At 39.8% G+C, this 23,686-nt stretch overlaps 1 protein-coding gene across 1 annotated transcript in view; it reads left to right on the top strand.

Moving 5' to 3' along the window:
- Ano4 (anoctamin 4) overlaps positions 1-23,686 on the top strand; it is a 162,760-nt gene that overhangs the window by 120,115 nt on the left and 18,959 nt on the right. Inside the window, exons 14-20 of the mRNA XM_028783084.1 lie at positions 3,692-3,832; positions 6,079-6,243; positions 14,330-14,366; positions 16,684-16,795; positions 17,772-17,829; positions 17,946-18,043; positions 20,085-20,227. Of these exons, the coding sequence (XP_028638917.1) occupies positions 3,692-3,832; positions 6,079-6,243; positions 14,330-14,366; positions 16,684-16,795; positions 17,772-17,829; positions 17,946-18,043; positions 20,085-20,227 (754 nt within the window). The remainder of the gene's footprint in view (positions 1-3,691; positions 3,833-6,078; positions 6,244-14,329; positions 14,367-16,683; positions 16,796-17,771; positions 17,830-17,945; positions 18,044-20,084; positions 20,228-23,686) is intronic.

Genomic DNA, 23,686 nt, shown 5'->3' with positions numbered 1-23,686 from the left:
TCAATGTGTCTTTGTTTAGTTTCTGTTTCCATGGTCTGTCCATTGCAAAGAACTGGGTGTTAAAATCCCACACTATTATTGTGTGAGGTGCAATGTGTGCTTTGAGATTTAATAAAGTTTCTTTTATGTATATGGGTGCCCTTGCATTTGGAGCATATATGTTCAGAATTGAGAGTTCATCTTGGTAGATTTTTCCTTTGATGAGTATGAAGTGTCCTTCCTTATCTTTTTTGATTACTTTAGGTTGAAAGTCAATTTTATTTGATATTAGAATGGCTACTCCAGCTTGTTTCTTGGGACCATTTGCTTGGAAAATTGTTTTTCATCCTTTTATTCTGAGGTAGTGTCTGTCTTTGTCACTGAGGTGCATTTCCTGAATGCAGCAAAATTCTGGGTCCTGTTTATGTATCCAATCTGATAGTCTATGTCTTTTTATTGGAGAATTGAGACCATTGATGTTAAGAGATGTTAAGGAAAAATGACTGTTGCTTCCTGTTATTTTTGTTATTAGAGGTGGAATTATGTTTATGTAGCTATCTTCTTTGGGAGTTGTTGGAAGATTACTTTCTTGCTTTTTCTAGGTTGTAGTTTCCTTCCTTGTGTTGGCGTTTTCCATCAATTATCCTTTGAAGTGCTGGGTTTGTGGGAAGATATTGTGCAAATTTGATTTTTTCATGGAATATCTTGGTTTCTCCATCTATAGTGATTGATAATTTTGCTAGGTATAGTAGTCTGGGCTGGCATTTGTGTTCCCTTTGGGCCTGTATGATATCAGTCTAGGATCTTCTGGCTTTTATAGTCTCTGGAGAGAAGTGTGGTGTAATTCTTATAGGTCTGCCTTTATATGTTACTTGACCTTTTTCCCTTACTGCTTTTAGTATTTTTTCTTTATTTTGTGCATTTGATGTTTTGATTATTATGTGACAGGAGGTATTTCTTTTCTGGTCTAGTCTGTTTGGCGTTCTGTAGGCTTCTTGTATGTTTATGGGCATCCCATTCTTTAGGTTAGGAAAGTTTTCCTCTATAATTTTGTTGAAGATATTTACTGGCCCTTTAAGTTGGGAATCTTCACTCTCATCTATACCTATTATCCCTAGGTTTGGTCTTCTCATTGTGTCTTGAATTTCCTGGATGTTTTGGGTTAGGAGCTTTTTACATTTTGCATTTTCTTTGACAGTTGTGTCAATATTTTCCATGGTATCTTCTGCACATGAGATTCTCTTCTGTCTCTTGTATTCTGTTGGTGATGCTTGCATCTATGACTCCTGATCTCTTTCCTAGTTTTTCTCTCTCTAGGGTAGTCTCCCTTTGAGATTTCTTTATTGTTTCTATTTCCTTTTTTAGATCCTGGATGGTTTTGTTCAATTCCTTCACCTGCTTGGTTGTATTTTCTTGAAATTCTTTAAGGGATTTTTGTGTTTCCTCTTTAAGGGCTTCTACCTGTTTACCTGTGTTTTCCTGTACTTCTTTAAGGGAGTTACTTATATCCTTCTTAAAATCCTCTATCATCATCATGAGAAGTGATTTTAGTTCTGAATCCTTCATTTCCTGTGTGTTGGGTGTCCAGGGCTTGCTATGGTGAGAGAACTGTGTTCTGATGATGCCAAGTAACTTTGGTTTCTGTTGCTTGTGTTCTTGCGCTTGCCTTTTGCCATCTGATTAACTCTTGTGTTACCTATGCTCACTGTGTCTGACTGGAGTCTTTCCAGTTATCTTGCTGTGTCAGAACTCCTCAGAGTCCAGATGTCTCTGTGTTCCTATGATCCTAAGCTTCTGGGTGAAAGAACTCCTGGGATTCAGGCCGCCTCTGGGATCCTGAAATCCTGCTGCTCTGAGTGCAGCAGCTCCTCTAGGTTGGCTCAGGATAAAGTGTCTCCACAGGAGCAGACCAGCTAGGTGTCTGCCCTAGCCAAAAGGACCAGGCTCGGGGCAGAAGGGAAGTACTATTCCAGAGGGGCGGGGCTTGGGTGGCTGATGGTTCCTGAACACCCCTGGCTCCCAGTTGTAACTTTGGAACATGTGGCAGTGGTGAGGGTTCTTACTCACTGCTCTCAGTGCAGTGGCTCCTCTAGGATGGCTCAGGATAAGGTGTTTCCACAGGAGCAGACCAGCTCAGTGTCTGCCCCAGCCAAAAGCGACAGGTTTTCTTCTTATTCCCACAGAAGTGCAGGGATCATTTATTTTTTGGCTGAGGTTTTTTGGAGTTTTTTCATGATTTGTTTGATTGATTTGTTTTTTTGTGTGTATGTGTGAGTGTGTGTGTTTTGTCTAGTTAAGATGGACTTAAGATGAGGAATTTTCATACATGACATTAGAATCAGTGATTATTATTCTGAAAAGCATTCACTCTTACATTTCGTAAACATTCTTCTGAGAATGGTTTTCTGGGTTTGGAGGCATTGTCTATGCCAACAGGGAGTTCATGGGTAGCAGCCCTTACATCTGTATCCTGAGAAACTGAGAGTTTCCCAAGGAAACAGAAGAGCCAGTATCTCTGTGTATCCTCAAATTACACTGCCTGGAATAGAGTAAAAGAAGCCAAGCACATTTGGAACTGTGTCTCCCTACAGAGCTGGCTAGTCTAAAGCTAGGACTGTTCTCCATTCTCCAGAATTCTCTTCTGTCTCCAATACCTTCTGTCTCCATCAGAGCACTCTGTCAACATGGACTTAATCTCCAGCCTACCCAGCTTTGCTCATTTTCCATCCTTTTCCAGTTCGCTCAAGTAGAGCATGTTCTTAATTAACCAGAAGCACTCTAGTGTGTTCTCTTGCTTGATTATCTTTCCTAATCCCATAATTGCCTTTGAGTTGCCAAGTAGTCACCCTGGGATAAGGCTCAGCGAAACAAAACAAAAACCTCAGCTTGGCTTGAGATCGAAGGAGCCATACACAGCAGCATTTGGAAGGCATTTAGACAATTAAGAATGCATTTAGTGTCTATTGGTTAATGGTGAACAGCTCTCAAAAGGGTGTATTAAAATATAAATTCACCAGGGATTTTAGTTACCTAAACCTAGACACACAAAAACTAAAACTAGGGCTGGAGAGATGGCTCAGGGGTGAACAGCACTGGATGCTCTGCCAGAGGACTCAGGTTTGATTTCCAGCACCAGTTCACAACTGCCTGTAATTTGAGTTCCAGGGAATCTGACACCTTCACACAGACATACATGCAGACAGAGAAGAACACCAATGTACACAAAATAAAAATAAATAAATCATTCAAAAAACTATTTTAGGTTTAAAAAAGAAAATTAAGAATGGTACTTTGTAAATCATAAAATAGATTTTGAGCATTTGTCTATTCAAAAGACTTCTTTGTGCAACTGTCCATCTCCTTCCCTGGTAATAGACATGACAATTTCTTAGCTGTTCTAAAACGCTAGGTATAGGACAGATGGTCAGTTTGAAGTATCACTGCTTCTTCAGGCAGAGTTTAGTATGGTAACAGAAAAATATAACTGTTAGTCTAAGTTACATCAATTTTGATGATAATGAATGTTGATCGCCAAAGTAATGGTTATTCTTCAAGTGATCAATTTCCAAATATTTAAGCCTGTGTCTCCAAGCCTACCTCATTGACTGGCTGATTGGTGTGGAAGCTATGGATTCCATTTTATAATGGGATAAGAAGAATCTTTCTTATTGTACATCTCCAGCACATAAGGGTGTACCTGCTTGTCTTTCAGGAAGAGATACGGCCGCAGTTTGAAGCCAAGTATTCCAAGAAAGAGCGGATGAATCCCATTTCGGGAAAGCCAGAACCTTATCAAGCATTTACGGATAAATGCAGCAGACTTATCGTTTCTGGATCAGGAATATTCTTCATGGTTTGAAACTTTTTTAAAAAATCTCTTTAGTTTTATAAGGTACAAACCCTTATGGTAGCAACAGTAATCATGATGCCAGGTTACTTGCACAGTTACTAAAACACTTTCAAATAGTACACTATTTAATTCCCATTGCTGTGTTTGCTGGTCAGAAATGGTATTGCTATTGCCATGTGACAGCCCAGGGTCTTCCCATAATCCTCCTCACCCCTCCTGCCTTGTCCCACTGTGCTCTATTGAAAGGAACAAACACTTGAGACAGTATAGGGCAAAGCTTCCACAACCCCAAGCAATCCACTCCTTTTAGCCAGTGAAGAGATATGGAGTTGAAGAGAAGCAGGTAGTAGAGAGACTCAAGCCCACAGCCTTCTTCAGGTGCCACTTGTAAGCAACTGTGTCGCGCTTTGCCTTCTACGTATACCTTTATATTTACTAGTCTACCTCTCGTATAAGATCTAGATCTAGAGATTAAGTTTTCCTGTTCTACAGACACAAACCTTGCAGATAGGAGATTGGGGCTGTAGTGAAGGCATACTATTGACTAGTAGCATAGCCATGCTCTGTCCTTTGACACTAATCCACTGGGTTACCTTAGTGTCAGATTTCTATCATGTATGACCTTCAGTGTAGACTTTGTCAACCTATCAATGGCTCTAGGATTAAGATTTTGTTTAACTCTTACTAGGTCACTATCATTCTGACTATTTAACTCTTACTAGATTACTATTATTCTGACTTTAACTCTTACTAGGTTACTATTATTCTGACCAGTCTTAGCTGAGGCTCATACTCCAGGTTTTTTGTATAATTTACACCAGAAGTGAGCAGAAAACCAAGTTTATACAAAAGCAAACTGTAAGGAAAGGAATCTATAAATCAATAGAGATTACTGTGGGAACTGAATTTGAAATCCAGCTTTAAATAATTAAATGGGTCACGGTCTCTATTAGGAATCACCAAATTAAAGTTCAAAGACTGGAATATCAGATTCTATTATTTATAGAGATATAGATGGAGGCCATAAACTATTCCCAGGTACCATGAATTTTCAATAAGAGATATTTTCAGTCTGTGTATGCATCTAATAGTAAAATATTACATGTCTATTACGTAGTTAGTTTACTCAACAACACATAGAAGGAGTATACCGATACTATCCTGCCTTCTGGGCTTTACCTTCTAATGGGGGAAACTGACAGCAATGAATCAGATTGTGTGAAGGGATAAGTGGCATCCTGAAAGAGTATGTACCTATTTAGTGCACACGCCATACTCCAGCCGCGACATGAATGGGCTGGTCCTCAGAAAACATTCAGTTCTCAATGGTTCTTGGGCTGAGAAGTAAAAAGGGATGGAGAAGTGTTTGCTGGGCCATGTGCAGGTGTGTGTGTGTGTGTATGTGTGTGTGTATGTGTACACTCCTGTACACATTGGGCAGAAGGTGAGTGCGTGGGTGTTATAGACAAAGGAAATAATCTTGAAGACAGAATGTTTAACACATTTGAAGCAAGAAGAGTTGTAGGTTGACATGGTCTCTCAGCAGATAAGGGTGCTTGTGGCCAAGTTCAACAACCTGAGTTTGATACCTGGACCCCAGATGGTGAAAGGGGAGAATTGACTTATAAGTTGTCCTCTGATCTGCATACATGTACCATGACATTCATGCCCATAAGTGCATATGTGTGCTTGTGGGTACGTGCATGTGTGTATGCCTGTACACAAACACACAAACACACACACCAAATAATAAATAAATAAATAAATAAATAAATAAATAAATAAATAAATAAATAAATATTTTTCACAAGAAAGGAAGTGCCCAGGGTCCCCAGGGAGTAGAGAGAATGGTGCCTTGTGGGTCCGTAAGGAGTCTTGCAAAACACTAAATGTCCTTACTTACATGCTAGTATACTAAGAATAGGAAACTAAATGTTGTAATCAGAAGCATGACAAGACTTCTATAATTAATATGTGTTGGTCTTATCTCCCAATCATTTCTGCTTTAAAAAAAAGTGTTACACCCTCCCATGGGCAGATCTTTAGCTTTCAAGCAGTGTGATTTCCTTCAATTTGATCAGAAAACCCAGACAGAGAAAGTATTCTCCAGGATGAAAAGTGCATTCTTGTGGGGACAGTCTGGAAGCAGTCATACCACCACTGGATTTTTTTCATTTTATCAGAATGAAAATCTGCTTCCTGAATCCTGGCCTTACAGTCTCATTGGGTTTGTTCCATCTTCCTTCCAGATCTGCGTAGTGATCGCTGCCGTATTCGGGATCGTCATTTACCGGGTGGTGACTGTGAGCACTTTCGCCGCCTTTAAGTGGGCATTAATCAGGAATAACTCTCAGGTTGCAACCACAGGGACTGCAGTATGCATCAACTTTTGTATCATTATGCTGCTGAACGTGGTAAGTGAGACACAAGCCAAAGGGGTCGTGGGCTGCTGTGATGTTTTTCTTCTGTTTTTAAGGAGACAGTCAAGGAAGAGGGTCTGTGATGAAGCACTGGTAACCTGACCCGTTGGTCTGGGTATTTAAAAAACTTGATTCAGATTTAGGCTCTAGGACTCTCTGCACAAGGCAGAGACCTCTCCGGACCTTGTTACCCTTGTTTAGTCCATAAGACAACACTGATTTTTCCATCGGTGAAATTTAAGAATACATTTAGAAAATCCAGCTCAGAAGCTATAATGTGGATGTAGCCCATCAGTGTTGGCACCCATCCTTCTTCATTCAGAGTAAGGGAGAGCAGACAGTATCCCAAAGAATCCTTTGTGATAGTCACATAAGGGAAAGGTCAGAGTGATATACGATGTTCTGGTGAGTTTGAACTTCTTGCCATCACATATATCAAGGCCGATCTCTCCTCTGAACCTCAGATTTACATGTGAAACCACATACTAGGCAATCTTCAATGCTTTTATTATACTTGCTTATGTATTTATGTATGTGTGGACACATGCATGCACATGCAGAATACAGTATGCATGTGGAAATCAGTGGACCACTTTGAAGAGTTGGTTATTTTCTTCCACCATGCGGGAACTAGGGACATGTCTAAGGTAATTAGGCTTGGATATAAGTGCCTTTACCTGCTAAGCTAACTTGCAAGGCCCTGCCTTCTCCATTCTTCTTTCAAATACATCTCCCCATCTTCCCTTAAGGATCAGTTCCCCCCATAGCCTCCCTCTTAGCTGTTCAAACTAAAATAAAGCTAGCATTATCCTTCATACATCTATCTCCCATGACATCCACATGTACCTACGCTAGGTATGGTGTTACCTATCTGTAGTTTTAGCACTGACAAGGCTGAGACATGAAAGTCAAAGTTCAAAGGCAGAATGCAACCACTTTTCACACATCCATGGAGCCAGCATCTCTTACCTGGTTATCTCTGTGGCTTTGTAACTAGTCACCTAGCCTCCAGGTCAGCTCACTTCAATCTTGGCTCCATGCTGAAACCACATGATGCATGCAGGTCAACCATGTAGTTCCTCTGAGGGTTTATGGGTCCATGGCTTTCCTCTTGCTCAAAGGAAAAATTCGTGTGTTTGTATTTTCCTGCTGTTAGCTCTCCCCAGAACACACACCCTCCCACCCTTCCCTTCCCCAAGATCTGCGGACCACCCCATCTCACCTTTTTTGGTCTTTGTTGATGTGTTATTTCTTTAATAAAGGCTTCCCATCACTGGCTTTCAAATTACACCTGTCCCTGCCCTCTAACAATCCCTTGCCTCCATGTCTGTTTTATTTTTCGCTGTGCTATTTGTTTCTCAGCCTCTGTTATACTCCTGACTTTATTTACTATCTTATCTTCTCCACAGTACGTAGGTCCATTAAGAGCATGGGTCTTTCTCTCTTTGGCTTATTTTTACTGTAGTAATGCCCTTGTGTTGAGAGCAGCACATGGCACATTGCTGACATTCAGTAAATTATTGTCATTTGTACGACATAAAAGTAATAGCTAATAAGGGTAAGGTTTGAGGTCAGATGGACATTAAAATACTGACCTTCGAGGTTTATAGTAGGAAATAGTCAAGGTAATGTGCTGAGCACTGTCAGGCATGAATTAGATGTCCAAGCAATTTTTGTTCTGATCATGCTCATGTGAATGGTATCTTAAGTATGACTCTGCATGCTGAAATGATAACACCTTTAGAAATGGACTAGGACTTTCTGAAGACCAAGGATCAGAATTCTGCTATAAGCACAGGAATCATAGGGATCACTTAAGTTGTCGTGAACAAAACAGACTTAGCAGGTGGTATTTATATGTATTTGTGTATGCACATACATGCATATATATGTATATGTGTATGTATAATCTCTAAAAATAATGAAGAGAAACAGGTTTTCAACTTCAGAATGGAGATGCTTTGGAGGAGTTCAAGGAAGAGTATCAGGAAGGGCTGGATGGAGAAAAGGGAGAGGAGAAAATGGTATGATTCTGTTTCAATTAAAAACATATATTTTAAAAATGAAAAAAGAAATCCAACCTAGTAAAGGGAGAACTCAAAAAACAAAAACAAAAACAAAAAAAAACTAAGTTCTGTAACCAACAAACCCTGTGTAATTCCCAAGAGAATTCAATCTACCCAATAATAAATAACTTTGACTATGATTACTAAAGTGAACTAGGAATCACTGAGCTAATGAAATACAGACTACTTGTTGCTCATATTTTTTTTATTTTCTAATAGCTTTTTTCTTTTTTATTGGATATTTTATTTACATTTCAGATGTAATCCCCTTTCCCCATTTCCCCCGCCCCCAGGAACCCCCATCCCATCCCCCCTCCTCCTGCTTCTATGAGGATATGCCCCCACCCACCCGCCCACTCCCAACTCCCCACCCATAATTTCCCCCACACTAGGTGTCCAGCCTTCACCTATGCCTGACAATGTCATCCTTCATTATGTTCATAGCAGCCTTATTTATAATAGCCAGAAGCTGGGAAGAACCCAGATGTCCTTCAGCAGAGGAATGGATACAGAAAATGTGGTACATTTACACAATGGAGTATTACTCAGCTATTAAAAACAATGAATTCGAGAAATTCTTAGGCAAATGGATGGAACTAGAAAATATCATCCTGAGTGAGGTAATCACAATCACAAAAGAACACACATGGTATGCATTCACTGATAATTGGATATTAGCCCCAAAGCTGGCAATACCCAAGATACAACTCACAAACTCATGAAGCTCATGAACAAGGAAGACCAAAGTGTGGGTGCTTTGGTCCTTCTTAGAAGGAGTAACAAAATACTCATGGGAGCAAATATGGAGACAAATCATGGGACAGAAACTGAAGGAGGGGCCGTCCGGAGACTGCTCCACCTGGGTATCCATCCCTTGTGCAGTCATAATTTTAAAATCATAGGGATTTCCTATTTTAGAAAATGATGTTTCAAAATCAGAAATGGTTTTTAAAAACCAGCAATTGCTAGTTGTTTGGATTGATGACTTCACGGGCACTTCATCTCATGGAGACTGAAAATAGACTGTTTAGCCCTCCTTGCTGCCCTATGCCCTCCAGTTCAGAAGGAGGATGAGTCATAGTAACTTCACCAAACATCAGAGCTTTGAAAGTTCCTGGGTCTACGTGGGATACAATGAATGCATGCTTACTGTAGTCTTAACCAATGTCATCTTCATTTGAATGCTTATCAAAACATTTAATTTGGTTGGGGATACAGCTCAGTTATCTGAGTGTTTATCTAGCATTCACAAAGTGATCCAGTCCCTGGAACTGCATACTCTGGATGTAATGGCACCTAGCTGTAAGCCTAGCACTTGAGAGCCAGGGCCAGGACAAGTAGTTCAAGACCAGGCTCAACTACATAATGAGTTTAAAGTCAGCCTGGGCTACCACAGTGTCCTGTCTCAAAGAATAATTATTATTATTATCATTTCAGTCTAGAGATGTAACACAGTAGTGCAGTGCATATTGGACTTGCACGGGGCCCTGGGGTCTATCTCCAACATTAATGATAGTAAATAAGAATCTTATTTATACACTTCCTTAAGAAATAAAGGGCTGTGAACATTGGAGTTCTAAGTACATTATATTTGTCCCTGTGTACAGAGCAGGGGCCAATGTCAGAGCAATACTTTATGCAGCTGGAAAACAGGATCTATTTCAGGAGACAGCCAAGAAAAGATGAAGTAGCCTGATATAAAAAAGGAAAGGAAAGGGAAGGGAAGGGAAGGGAAGGGAAGGGAAGGGAAGGGAAGGAGAGGGAAGGAAAACAATAGGGTATATGAATTGAGCAAAGTATCCAGTTGCTGACATTACAAAACGCCCAGTGTGTGGTGAGAGATAAGCCATAAACGTACTGATACATTCCCTAACAAAATTTCCTCCTAACCGAAATGTCCACACACTTAGACTAAGGTGTGTTAGCCAGAGGTGTGCTAGCCTGAAAGGGATATTCCCTTTCAGGATATATTTTTTAATTTTAGGTGCGATGTGAACACTTGTGCTGTTCTGATTTCCTGGCCACTTTCAAACTAAAATAGCATAAGGTTACTAAAGTAAAAAAACAGTGGTGAGAAGAAGCAAGGACCAGCTATAGCAAGAGAAGGGAGGGAGGGAGGGAGGGAGGGAGGGAGGGAGAGAGAGAGAGAGAGAGAGAGAGAGAGAGAGAGAGAGAACATAAGAATTCATCCAGGACTCTTGCTCAGTGGCCAATTGCGCTTCCCTCCTCAGCCCTCTCTCCCTTCCCAGTACCACATTTCCACTCCTGTTGTTTGCCCCGAGGCTTCGTGAGTTCCATTATGAGAGTAGCCAAGTGTGTAATGTAGTTTGGAACCGATTTCATCAGAATATAAAGACATAATAATTTAAGTCTTTTGGAAGCAATCACAGCATGATGGATGGCCAACTAATGGCTGGAACACTGCCTTGCACAGCCAAGAGCATTGCAAAACTAAATTCTATATCGACTTCTGAAAATACTCAATTTAAGATACTTTTTGTGATCCACCAATATAGTCATTTTTTAACAGCTATCTAAATTGGTTTCAACTGCTCAAATTTTTGGCCAGTATAGGTTTACAGAATAAAAAAAATCATAATCAACATTTAGATGTTAATTATTAACACCTTTTTATTAAATCCTTGAGGGATGGATTGGTTTTTATAGTATTTGAAAATTTGTGTTATTTTAAATAACATATTCTGTTTCTGACTTTTTGCTGAATTTGCCTAATCTTTACTTAAGAAGAAAGTTTATATGTGATGCTTATTTTTAACATCTTGTGATGTGTGTTTTACTTTTGTGTAGTATATGTTTAAAATAGAATGCGTGTTGTTTTACTAAATTCTCTGAATCTAACACCCTGATGCCTCTGGATGACTAATTAACTATGGTTACTGATTTGCATTTTATTCAGTGTCTTGAGAAATAGTTTCACAAAACCAAAAACAGAACAAGAAAAAAAAGCAAAAAACAAACAAACAAACAAACAAAAAAACAGAATGGTAGTGACACACACCTTTAATCCCAGCACTCAGGAGGCAGGGGCTGGCGGATCTCTGAGTTTGAAATCAGCTTAGTCTACAGAGGGAGTTCCAGGACAGCTAGAGTTGCACAGAGTAACCCTGTCTTGAAAATCCACATAGATAGAAGATAGATAGATAGATAGATAGATAGATAGATAGATAGATAGATAGATAGATGAGAGAGAGGGAGAGAGAGAGAGAGAGAGAGAGAGAGAGAGAGAGAGAGAGAGAGAGAGAAAGTAATAATAATTTCAAAAAAGAGTGAAGGGCACAGGCATGGCATTTTTCTCTTAATCACACTGTTTCAACTCTGTTCTACTTCTCTAGTGACCAAATGGCATCTTAAAACCATACTTGCACACAAAGTAGATCAGCAAGATAGGAGAGTAAAGATTATGATAATCCTTTTTATTTATCCATCTATGAATCAGATATTTCATTGTGCTATAAAAAGCAGAAAACACAATGTTAATACAAAAATATAGTGAATCCTAAAATATTACTTAAATTAGAACAAGTTCACAAGCATTGATCAGACTGATATGTTCAATTAGAAGTATTTATAGCTATCTTATTTTGGAAATAACCTTAAAATCTGAAACCATTGTATCATTTACAGATATTAGCAATCATAATTTACAGTATCTGCCTGAAAATTGAAAAATAAAGTTATAAAATAGCTAAAGAAAAACAAAACCTATGGATAATTACCTTACATGCAATGGATTAAGATCTCTAATTAAAAGACAGTGTCAAAATAAATAACATAATGACTCATCTATGTTTCCTACAAAATATGATATTAGATATTTCATCCAAATGGGATCCAAAAAGAAGCAGAACTAGTCTTGCCCATATTAAATAAAGTGGACATTAGACTACAAGTAATAAAAAGATAAGGAATTCCATTATATAATGATAAAGGAATAAATCAAACAGGGGAAAATAATTTGTTTCAGTACATTTGGAAACTAATTTTTTCCTGATGACCTTATCAGAATAAACCATCTGTGTTTTTATTACCTCAATAGACCAATAAGAAATCAGCCATTTGTAAAAAAACAAAAAACAAAAAACAAAAAAAAAACACTCATCAAAGGGTCCCTTACTTACCAATGAGCCCCTCTCTGTAGATGTGCCTTTTCCTGATTTATAGCCAAAATCTCTTGCTTTTCTCTCTTTACCTCCTTCCCTCTTTCTCTCCATCCTTCCCTTTATCCCTCCCTTCCTCCCTCCCGCTTTCCTTCCTTCCCCCCAACCTCCGTGTGTGTGTGTGTGTGTGTGTGTGTATGTGTGTGTGTGTGTGTGTGTGTGTGGCAGGGGTGGGTGTGAATTCATTGATGCCATGGACCCTTCTCTTGTCTCTGTATACTTTTATTTTTCAAAAAGTTAATATGTATCGTGCCTTTATGTCATTGTTATTTTTTAACTGCCAGTTTTTTCAGTGTTCATACCCAGGTGGCTGGCATTATCACAAAGCTCTAGAGACCTTTGAGAAAAGTGTTTCAAATTGAACAAGGGGGTATTATGTGAAAGAGATAAAGAATAAACTGAGAACCAAAATTATACTTTTCAGGAAGGTGTTTTACCAAGTTTAATAAGCATTGACAATTACCTAATTAAACCATTTTAATGATAACATGCTTTGTAACACTAAAATAAGTTTTACTAGAGCATGCACTCTGATATCTTATTTACAGGGATTTTGTTTTTACAGTCAAAAGAATATGACTAATCTACGCCACATAGTTTCTTGCTGTAACTATACAAATGTCTTTTGACATTGGACTCCATGAGTCTGGAGTTTCTGTACACAAATGTTAACCTTATGGCTTTAGTAATTATATCTCTATATAGAAAAACTAGTTGCCTTACCAGAGCAAGTAGCCATAGCTGAATGTTTGGAGTCATGCAATCTAAGTGTTTGGTTTGGCTCTTCAGTAAGCAAAAATCCTGGGGAAGACAATTCAAAAATTAGGAACAGCGTGAATATCAATAGGTCCAAGCCTATCCCAACTATATGTAAGGGCACAATGGTCTGAAAAAGAGGTGAGACAACATGTTCGAGTCTGACACCTTCCCAAAGAGAATGCTGGCATCCTGCCCAGGGCATTTTAAACAATATGTTTTAAGTACTCCAATTTATATAATCTTAGTTTTCATATTATTCAGTCTGTTAATCTAATTTTCACTTTCATTTATCATATTTCTTTTTAGAGAAAAGAGTATTTTATTCTCTCATTCTGTATCCTCTGGAAAATCTGATAGCTATATTTTCCTGAACTACTACTACACTACACTACAGACACACACACACACAGACACACAAACACACACACACAGACACACACACACACACACTCAAACACACAGACACACACAGACACACACACAAACACACACACAAACACACACACAGACACACACACACACAGACACACAAACACACACACACACACACACACACACCATTCCCTCTGAGGGCCAGCAGTCAACCAGATAGCTAGGTGAATGAAGAATGTATTCAGTGCAGTCATGGAGAGATAAAATCGTAGGCTCTGGGAGTCTCCCAAAATGCTCGCTCAACCCAGCATGCATGGTGCTGTAATGTAGAACTCACAGCATCCCACAACAGCAAGGGACAAGAGCTCACCTTAGAAACCAACGAGAGATCCTTACATTCAGTTGTCAATTCAGGAACATAGTGAAGGATCAGACTCACTCAGGAAACTGATAATTATTGGCCTCAAGTCTCATTGCCACAGAATTAACCCCAAAACAAGAAGCAAGATTTTTTTAAAACAATAAAGGAAGCCCTTGCACCGTCCTGATTATCCCTGAAAGTGTCCTATTGCTCAGAATGTTTCCCATTGTTTGAAACATAAAGAAAAAAAGTTTTACTCCCAACTTGATTGCCTATATTCTTTATAATTATAGGCTTTAGAACATCTAGAGTTCGCTTGTTAAACATATGAATTTATTTTACAGCTCTATGAAAAAGTGGCACTCCTTCTGACAAATCTAGGTAAGTGAAGGCCTTCTTCTGCAGTCCAGGAATCCAGAAAGCTTGAAAACCTCCCTTCCAGAGTGTGCTGGGGCCCCTGTGGCCCCTGCAAGCCAGCCGCTCTCCAGTTGGTGGCGCCACACCCATGAGTTTATGGGCACTATAAGTTTAACTCAGTGGGTTGCTTTCAATAAAAGAGAACATAGAGTTGGAACAGGGAAGATGGGTGGATCTGGGAGGGCTTAGGGGGAGAAGTGACGGTGGATATGATCAAAATATATTAAATGCATATGTTACATTCTCAGTTAATAAAAATAATATTGCATTTTTAAAAGAAGGAAACGCCCCCTTTACTGAGAATTACACACGATTCTTTCCCCTCAGCAGAACAATTTAAATGTGTCTAGTAATAAGATCTTTTCTCTCTATACTTTTCAAGCTGTCGTATCCTGTATGTGTCATAAGCCACTGAAATTTAAAGTAGATATTTTCCTTTATGTACACATGGAAAATAACAACACAAAAGTAGACACGTAAGGAGTATCCAAGATCATTGAAAAAGTGTTCATTGGCTGTTGCACACATTTTAGAATTATAGGTGGGTTCCACAAGGCACAGGGACTTACCCCACTAACCCCAGTGAGGTCAAGAGGCTAAAGGAGGGTAATTTTAGTTCAAGAGTTTGAGATGTGCTGGGACTACATAGGAAAAAAAAAAGACTCCTCAAAAGTGTCAAGTGTTCAAAGTTAGTCATTTAAAATCAGGAATTTAGTCAGGGCAATGATAATTGACATGTGTACAAATACATTCATGTAAACAAAGTGTGTCTAAAAACATTTCTCTGGCCTCAGTACTTACCAGAACAATCTGATAGCCAGATATAAGCTGTACATTCCTACACTTTTTAAGTCATAGAAATACCTTCAATTTTATTATGAGATATTGGCTGTTATACAGGCAATGAGAAAATCACATACTCCCACAGGTAGCTTGTTTTAATATATTCCTGTGTATGTATAGTTTGTCTAAAGGGAAGAAACTTCAGAGTAGTTTTTGTAGACTAGTCGTCATACCACCAAATCCTTTTACTTAGTTGATGTGTCCTATGCAGAGCTGGCCAGTTTGCTCTGCCTATTTCCTTTAATGTCATTAACATCTTCCACCACTACTATGCCTTTACCAAGAATGAGATCAGCTGTGGTAGAGGGGATTGCCCATTGCCAGGCTGTGTCCAGGAACAACTGGGTAGAAGATGGCCAGCATGTCATGATTTGAGATGAATGAGTATCCAGCCAGCTAACAACCAGGGCAACCTACACTATTACTAGGAACTCAGCTTGCAGGGTGAAATCAAACCCATTGAGAAGCATTTGGTGTTTCTTCCCTCCTCAGCACCGTGACCTTGTTCTAATGCTGATGTTTCGTCATTTGAAGTCTGAGATTCTTTCTCCCCTCTTCCCTTCTCAGTTATGTGTCCAGGGAACGTTTTAAATTTAAGTCATGGAAGAGAAACTGATGGAGTGAAATGTTGAACGTGCAACTAGAGGCTTAACAGAGAAAATAAATGATATAGCCTTAAATACATTTTCGTGCTTGAGCTTAGAAGTCAGCTCTTTAGGAAGGATAGATACATCAGACGTGAGATGTTAAGTTGGGGGCTTGATCTCAGGGGCAACTGGTTCTATATTTTAGTTCCACGATATACTATCCAAAGGGCATTTGTACTATGGAAGCCAAAATCTGATGGGCTTAGAGTTGGCCTCTGACTGAGGTCACAGATGTGCACCATGGATGCTGAAACACGGGAAACATTCTACAAAAGAAGTCATTGTTTTGTTGTTTAATGGAAGATAGAACATAAGGGTTAAACCCTTATTGGTGTCAAACACGCTCACTCTCCTGGGGTTTATAGTTCCTTCACATGACATGAGATACAGGAACCAGAATCATTAGGAGTGTTACAGTGGGGTCTGAGTCTATGTACCCCCTACTCAACTGGCAGAAACTTGGTCAAAACAAAGAGATTCCAGAGATGGCTGAGAAGGAGGTACTTTCAGCCTGGCTGTCCCTGGTCCAGCCTCTCAAAATACCCTGTAACCACAGAACAGACCAGATGCTCCCTTCAGAAGTACCTGTAGTCAGTTGAGACCACACTGTTACTCAGAACGATCTTTAACCTGGAGGTCTATCTTCTGCGTGCTCTGTCCAGTAGCATGTCAGCAAGCCTGAGCCTCTAGTGCCTCCTGATGACCCTCTGACTCCGTGGAGGGGAGGGGAAAGCAGGAAGTATGAGAGGATCATGGCCAGCCTCTCAAACCCTACTCCCTTTTGCCCACAGAACAGCCTCGCACAGAATCCGAGTGGGAGAACAGCTTTACCTTGAAAATGTTTCTTTTTCAGTTTGTCAATCTGAACAGCTCCACTTTTTACATCGCGTTCTTCCTCGGAAGGTAAGAAGCACATTTCTCCGTGCCCCTCCTTCCCCCACCCCAGTCCTAGTGGGAGTAGAACACTCAGAGCTCACTGGCCAGGGCCCTCCCTGTAGGGTGATCAATGCAAAGTGTAGAAAGAGAATATCAAGCACCTCCTTTCCCTTCCCAAACTGCAAAGCCACCTCACTTCCTGGAAAACAGTCTCTCCTCGGAAGCGCCTGTACCTCTTCGGTTGTACAGATAGAGGAAAATAGTTTGTGTGTGCAAGCAATGTGTGGAAAGCTTGCGACTTCCAACTCACTTGAGTCAAGCCTGTGGGTGTCACACCTGTCTTAGTAGGTGACATAAAGAGTCATAATCTGCAGTAAGGCTGAGATCTCTGATTTCACAGAAGGACATCCCAGTAGGGACAAGAGTAGAAATGAGAAGCCAAGGCAATCTGGATTTCTGAAACCCAGAAGAGATCAAAATTTGGGAAGGATTCCCTGTTTCATGGTAATGATGCACAATACAAACCCATCCTATCTGGGGAGATGGGAAACAGGGCAAGGCCATGAGTCCAGTTTGGATGAGATGGAGGCAGAGGCCTCTCTTTTGTTGTTTAGCTACTTCAGCAGCAAGAAACTTCTCTTTTAGCTAAGTACCATGACAGTATTAAACCAACACTGCCAATATCTACAAAGATCAAATGTGGGTGAACGCAGGAATGTGACTGCTACTTACACAGGCCGGGGCACTTGATGTTCAGTAGAAATGTTTGAAAATACAGGAAACAGCACAGGATGGACTCTTGCCCTCGGCAGCTGGGCAGGAAGGCCAGAAGAGAATTATTCCCTGGAAGTTCAAGTAATGACCATTCTAGAGGGTTTCCTCATCCCTTCAGACATGACTCTTAACAGCTCCCATCAATCACTTTAGAGGGCACGCTAAGTTGAATGTAGTACTCACTGAGAGCCTGGACTACACAATGCTAATGCTCGCTTCTGTGTTGAAGATTTACAGGACACCCAGGTGCCTACTTGAGATTGATAAACAGGTGGAGGCTAGAAGAGGTCAGTGCTCTCCCCTTGTTCCCATTAAACAGCCGTAAGGCAACTTTGTGCAGAGTGGAAGCCGGCCACTCTTCTATTCATTGACTGATGGATCTCTGTGCTCACTTGCCTTGCAGTGCCACCCTAGCGGATGCCTTATCGATCTCTGCATGCAAATGGGTATTATAATGGTGCTAAAGCAGACCTGGAATAATTTCATGGAACTTGGCTACCCGTGAGTACCGTAGCTATCTCATGGAGGGGCAATGTGTCTCATGATGGGCACTGCTGAGTGTAAGCATTCTGGACTCAGCAGTTAAACCGGTATGTCACATGCAGATTCAAAGGCAGTCATAAAAACAGTAAACACTGGGGCCCAGTGAGATGGCTCAGCATGGAACAGCTTTGCCACCCAAGCATGGCAACACGAATTGGATCTCCCTGGAACTCACTCAAAGATTTTCAAGAAACTATTGACTCAAAGTCGCACTCTGATCTTTGCATGTGTACCATGGCACATACAACACACACACACACACAAACACACACACACACATATATGAGACAACAATAAAATTTTAATTAAAAATAATAAACATTGGCTCTTTTAGGTTTAGCACAAGTCATACAAATTCAAGTGACCATTCTTTTTATTTAATTTTATCAATTTTTGGAGAATGTCATACAATCACTTTTAATCATTTCTCCCTCTTCTCCCAACTCCTCCCAGATCCACATTGATATCCTTATCCATCCAAACAAATTCATGTGTCCTTTTTTATTATTATTATTTTAAGCCTATTATGCTGCCCCAATACTCTTGGAAGCATGGTCGGCCTACCAGTGGTCACCGTTAAAGAAAAATGACTTACTACTCTTTATGAGGCCTCTATGCATGTGCGTACTCTGGATGTGTGTGTAGCACCCTTTAATGATGTCCTTGACTTTTGGTGTTCCAGTACTGCAAGTCTTTGGCTATTTAATTATTCATAAGATCTTCATTCCTATTTCCATGAAAAATCAGAATCTTAATTTTAAAAAAGAAAGTACTGCAAGCTCAGACTACAGAAAAAAGAAAGTTGGAAAAGAAGATAATGTCAGAGATCAAAAAGAGCATATGATCACTCAGTGATATTTTCTGGTTGATAACAGTGGGTAGAATCTTCTTGTCATTTCCGTAAAATGGTCTTGAGCTTTGCTGTGACAGCCCCTTCTGCTCAGCTTGGCTGTAAGGACACATCGTGGCCTTCCTGTGTCTGATGGGATTCTACACCAGTGGGTTTCCCCGTCAGCTCAGTGACTGAGAGGGACCCAGCTCTCCAGGACTCAGGGAGGGGTGCTCAGCAACAACAAGTGCCTGGGACTTGCTGAATGAGGAACCTCTTTCTCTTAGGGCCCTGTCAGAGGCAAGGTCAACAACTTTCTATTCTTAGATCCAAGTTTTAAAATCTTACCCCAAGTGTCTAATGTTTTCTATAAAACTTTTAAAATAAACATACAAATGGATATGATTTCTTACTTTATGGAATATTTAGTTGAATATAATCAAAATGCCAGCTGATAAGTCAAGGCGGAGCTATAGAGTAAACAGAGCATGTGGTAGCTGCCCTTCTTTTTTTCTTATTCCACGTACTTTTGTTTTAGCATTTCCATTCACTTTCTCCTTGAATGCTCTGACTCACAGATCTGCCTCCTCCGTGACATTTGCTCCACCTCTATGTATCGCCTGCTGCCAAGGGCTAGCAGCTCAGCCTCAAGTGTTAGAGACGCATTCCACAGGAGTCAAAGACCATGGCAAGCTTGAGTCTCAAGCAGCTGAGCCTTTGTGTAAGGAGTTACAGGCAGCTGCATGCCAGGAGAGAAAGCTGATTGTGATCTTCAGATATGCTAGGTCCCTGGAGTCAGACTATACTGATTATGATCACCCATGTGATAGGATTGCAAATGAGGACAAGATTAAGCCTTGTAAGCTAGACCTTCTAACTGTTGAGTGTCCAAAGTGTTGCCTTGGTACCAAGTCAACTCGTGATGCTCTCAGGCTTCTAAACAACTGAACATGAGAACATATGGAAAATAAGTTCATCAGCCATTCTGTCTGCCTGCTAATGGAAATGCTTCAGGTATTCAGAATTCTCTCTAATCCCAGTCTTCTTGCCAGAGTGAAGCTGGTTTTTAACTGTGGTTCTAAATGCCTACGCTCTCCTTTCTCATTACTTTCTCATTGTTCTTAGGCACAATCATGTCTAATTTTCTAAGAAACTGATCTTGTCACCTAGGTTAATTCAGAATTGGTGGACTAGAAGAAAAGTTCGACAAGAACATGGGACTGAAAGGAAAATAAATTTCCCACAGTGGGAAAAGGACTACAATCTTCAGCCGATGAATGCCTACGGACTCTTCGATGAATACCTGGAAATGAGTATGGAAAGATATCTGCTTTGCCTCTTAATTATATATCCAAGCCTTTGATCTGCAGCTACACTCAGTTAAATGTACATCCATTGTCATCTGGCATTCATGTAAGGGGGTTCTGGTGCGAGAGCATTCCAAAGCAACAAGTGTAAAGGAAAGCGGAATCTTAAGATAGTCAGAGCCAGGACTGGGGTTATAGCTCAGTGGTACAGTGCTTATCTAGTATGTAAAAAGCACATGGGTAAGATTTCCTAGCACCACAAATGAACAAATTTCAGGGGATAGTCATTTCAAACCTTTCAGGATACTGTATTTTGCTGCTTGAATCACCAGAAGGAGCTGAACTTGTAGCCTGTAGGTAGAGATTTTCTTAGCATATTCTAGGCCTCTCTCTCTCTCTCTCTCTCTCTCTCTCTCTCTCTCTCTCTCTCTCTCTCGTGCATGTACACACACACATACACACACATATGTACACACACATGCACCCACACAGGAAAATAAATGTTGGAAAATTCCATGCATCAAAAAAGAGAAACAAAAATCATCACTAAAAGTGATTGACTCCCACATCCAGCAGACATCTGTTAAGCTTTACTCAATGCCAAGGGAATACTACATTTGGCATCAGAGACACAAAAAGGAAATATGACACAGATCTCAGTTCCCGAGGGTGCATAGGCTAATGGGGAAGAGCCAGAGACAGGAAGTGTAAGTACGGGAAGTATCACAGTTGCCATGACATGAATCATGGGAAGTACATCAGGGCAGCCATTTTTGTTACGGCAGGGAAATGACAGGAAGTGAGATATGCTTGACTTGGGCTGGGTTACACTTAGTTAAGGAATCAGATGTCTTTAGAATCAAACCCAAGTTAGTCTCAGCATCTATCTGGTGAAGAAATAATAGTGCTCTCATGTCAGATACACTGTGTGTGTGTGTGTGTGTGTGTGTGTGTGTGTGTGTGTGTGTGTGTGTGTTAAGCACTACAATATAGAGGTGAGATGAGAGTAGAGCTGGGCAAGATGAATTACTTCTGAAGGAAGCAACCCTGGCTGGGAGAATTTGAAAGTTAAAAGAGCAATAGAACTGACACTTAACGTCTCTTAGATTGCTTCTGTCCTAAGTATCTATTGATGCTTTTGGAGTTTCAATTATACGACAGCACAATGATATAACTTATAGAAGAACTCAATGTGGGCATTAATAATAAAACTTAATAAAGGCAATTCATTAAGAGAAATCACAATTTTGAGTCTCTTAATGGACTCTTCCCCAGAAAGAAGGAAATGAATAATAATGTCATCCCCGCCCCCCCAAACAGAAACATTTATGTAGGTGGAATGGCTCCCACAGTATCACTGCAGCTTGGAACAATATGAGGCATGTCACAGACAGACAAACAGGAAACTTGCCGGCTTCCTTTGGTTTTGTTTTGATTTTTTTTCCTGATTGCCTCCTTGATTTATTATATTATTAAATACTATAACTTACTGAATTGCAATATAAAATAATTTTGAAAAGTATATAAATCTCAAGTATACAGATGGGTTTTCACAGACTTATACACAAAAGCAGCCCCATCTATGTAGTCGAAAGGCTGGCAAACTGTTGTCCACAGGCCAAACTCAGCCCAATAATTTTTCTAAGTGATGTGTTCTGTTACCATCACACACCCACTCCCTTACGCACAAATAATCCTGTTCTAGAGACAGGTGAAGAGGGTGTGCCACTTTAGAGATCTGCATTCTCACAGTGTGTCACTAAATTGTTAGGCTTTGTAAAACATATTCCAGTTGGTATACAGTAACATCTCAGCATGATTTTAGTATGACAGTTGATGGCAGCTAATGACACTAAACAATGATGCTTATGTCCATTTATATATTCTCTTTAAATTTCTAACTGACCCATGTTTTGGGAGTAAGAGACATGTCTTTTTCTTAATTTGTAGCATCTACTTACGTACTATAGACGTGAATCCTGTATTAGTTGATTTGTAACAAATGTGACAAATTGTCTCTCAAAGAACAACTCAGTGAAGGAAAGGTTTATTTTAGTGCCTGGTGTGAGGGGCACAATCCATCATACCAGAAAAGATACCGTGGCAGACAGCTCCATGGATGCAGACGTTTATGACAGCTTACATCTCACCCAAATAGGAGTCGGGGTGAGCTGGAAACAGAGTCACACTCTAAATATTAACCATAGCTCCCATTGACCCACTTCATCCAGTTAGACCCTACTGCCTAAAGCAGTGGTTCTCAACCTGTGGGTCGCAACCCTTTTGGAGTCCCACATCAGGTAGATACCCAGCATATCAGATATTTGCAATACATCACAGTAGCTAATTACAATTATGAAATAGTTTTTATTGTTTAAAGTCACCACAACATGAGGAACTGTATTAAAGGGTCATAGACTGACCTTAATACATGCATGTAATCAAAATGGTATAAAAGCATCAAGGAAGAAGGGGATGGAATAGGGGGTTCTAGGGAGGGGAAATTGGGAAATGGGATGACATCTGTATTGTAAATAAATAAAACATCCAATTTTAAAAAAAGGGTCATAGCAGTAGGAATGTTAAGAACCACTGGCCTAAAAGGTCCGCAATCACCCAAAATACTACCAGCTGTAGACCACATATTCTAACACATATCCAAACATGTGGATACGTCTCATATTGAGACCATCACAGGTCAGATAAAGTTGCTGCGAGTCAAACACTTTTTCTTGCTTGATGGCTTGTCTTCCTACTCATAAGGCTATCTTCAATTTTGTTCTTCAAAATTAGTTCCAACAAATTTCACATTAACACTCCCAATTTCTATTGTAAAGAAGAAGAACGACAACTTTTATGGAAGTGTAGGCTGGAATTTAGTTAAAGCCCTCAAACAATTTGAACAATACTTATATATTGTCCAGTCCCTGAATGTGGGGTATCTCTGCATTTGTCTTTATGTATTTTCTCAATAGTCTTAGTGTAACAATTTTGTGTTGTGTAATTTAGATTTATTACTAAGAATTTGATAAATTTTAGGCAATTGCAAATAATGTTGCCTTCACAATATTTTCACTTGTATACTGTTTGTTAGTTTGTTTGTATTATGAGGCTTTGTTGTTTTTTATTCTGATGATTGAACCCAGAGCCTCATTAATTTTAAGCACAAACTCCAGCCCTGAACTGCACACAGGACCCTCCCTTCATTATCTGTTTTGTTGCTACTATATAAAGTTATCATTGATTTGTATGTTGACCTCGTAGGTAAGAAGCCTTCTGAAAACTAATATCAATTAGAATTCATATAAATTTTTTTTATTTTCCTATATGCTCTCCCACGTCATCTACAAATAATGATAACTTATATTTCCCTTTCTAATCATTAAACATTTGGGTTATTCTTGTACTAAAACTATTCATATAATGCTGACATGGGCATCTTGCTCCTGACAGGAAGGCAAAAGA

Source organism: Grammomys surdaster, unplaced genomic scaffold (genome assembly GCF_004785775.1).
Source record: "Grammomys surdaster isolate TR1022 unplaced genomic scaffold, NIH_TR_1.0 958, whole genome shotgun sequence".
Classification (NCBI taxonomy): domain Eukaryota; kingdom Metazoa; phylum Chordata; class Mammalia; order Rodentia; family Muridae; genus Grammomys; species Grammomys surdaster.
This window is presented reverse-complemented; position numbering and strand designations above follow the sequence as displayed.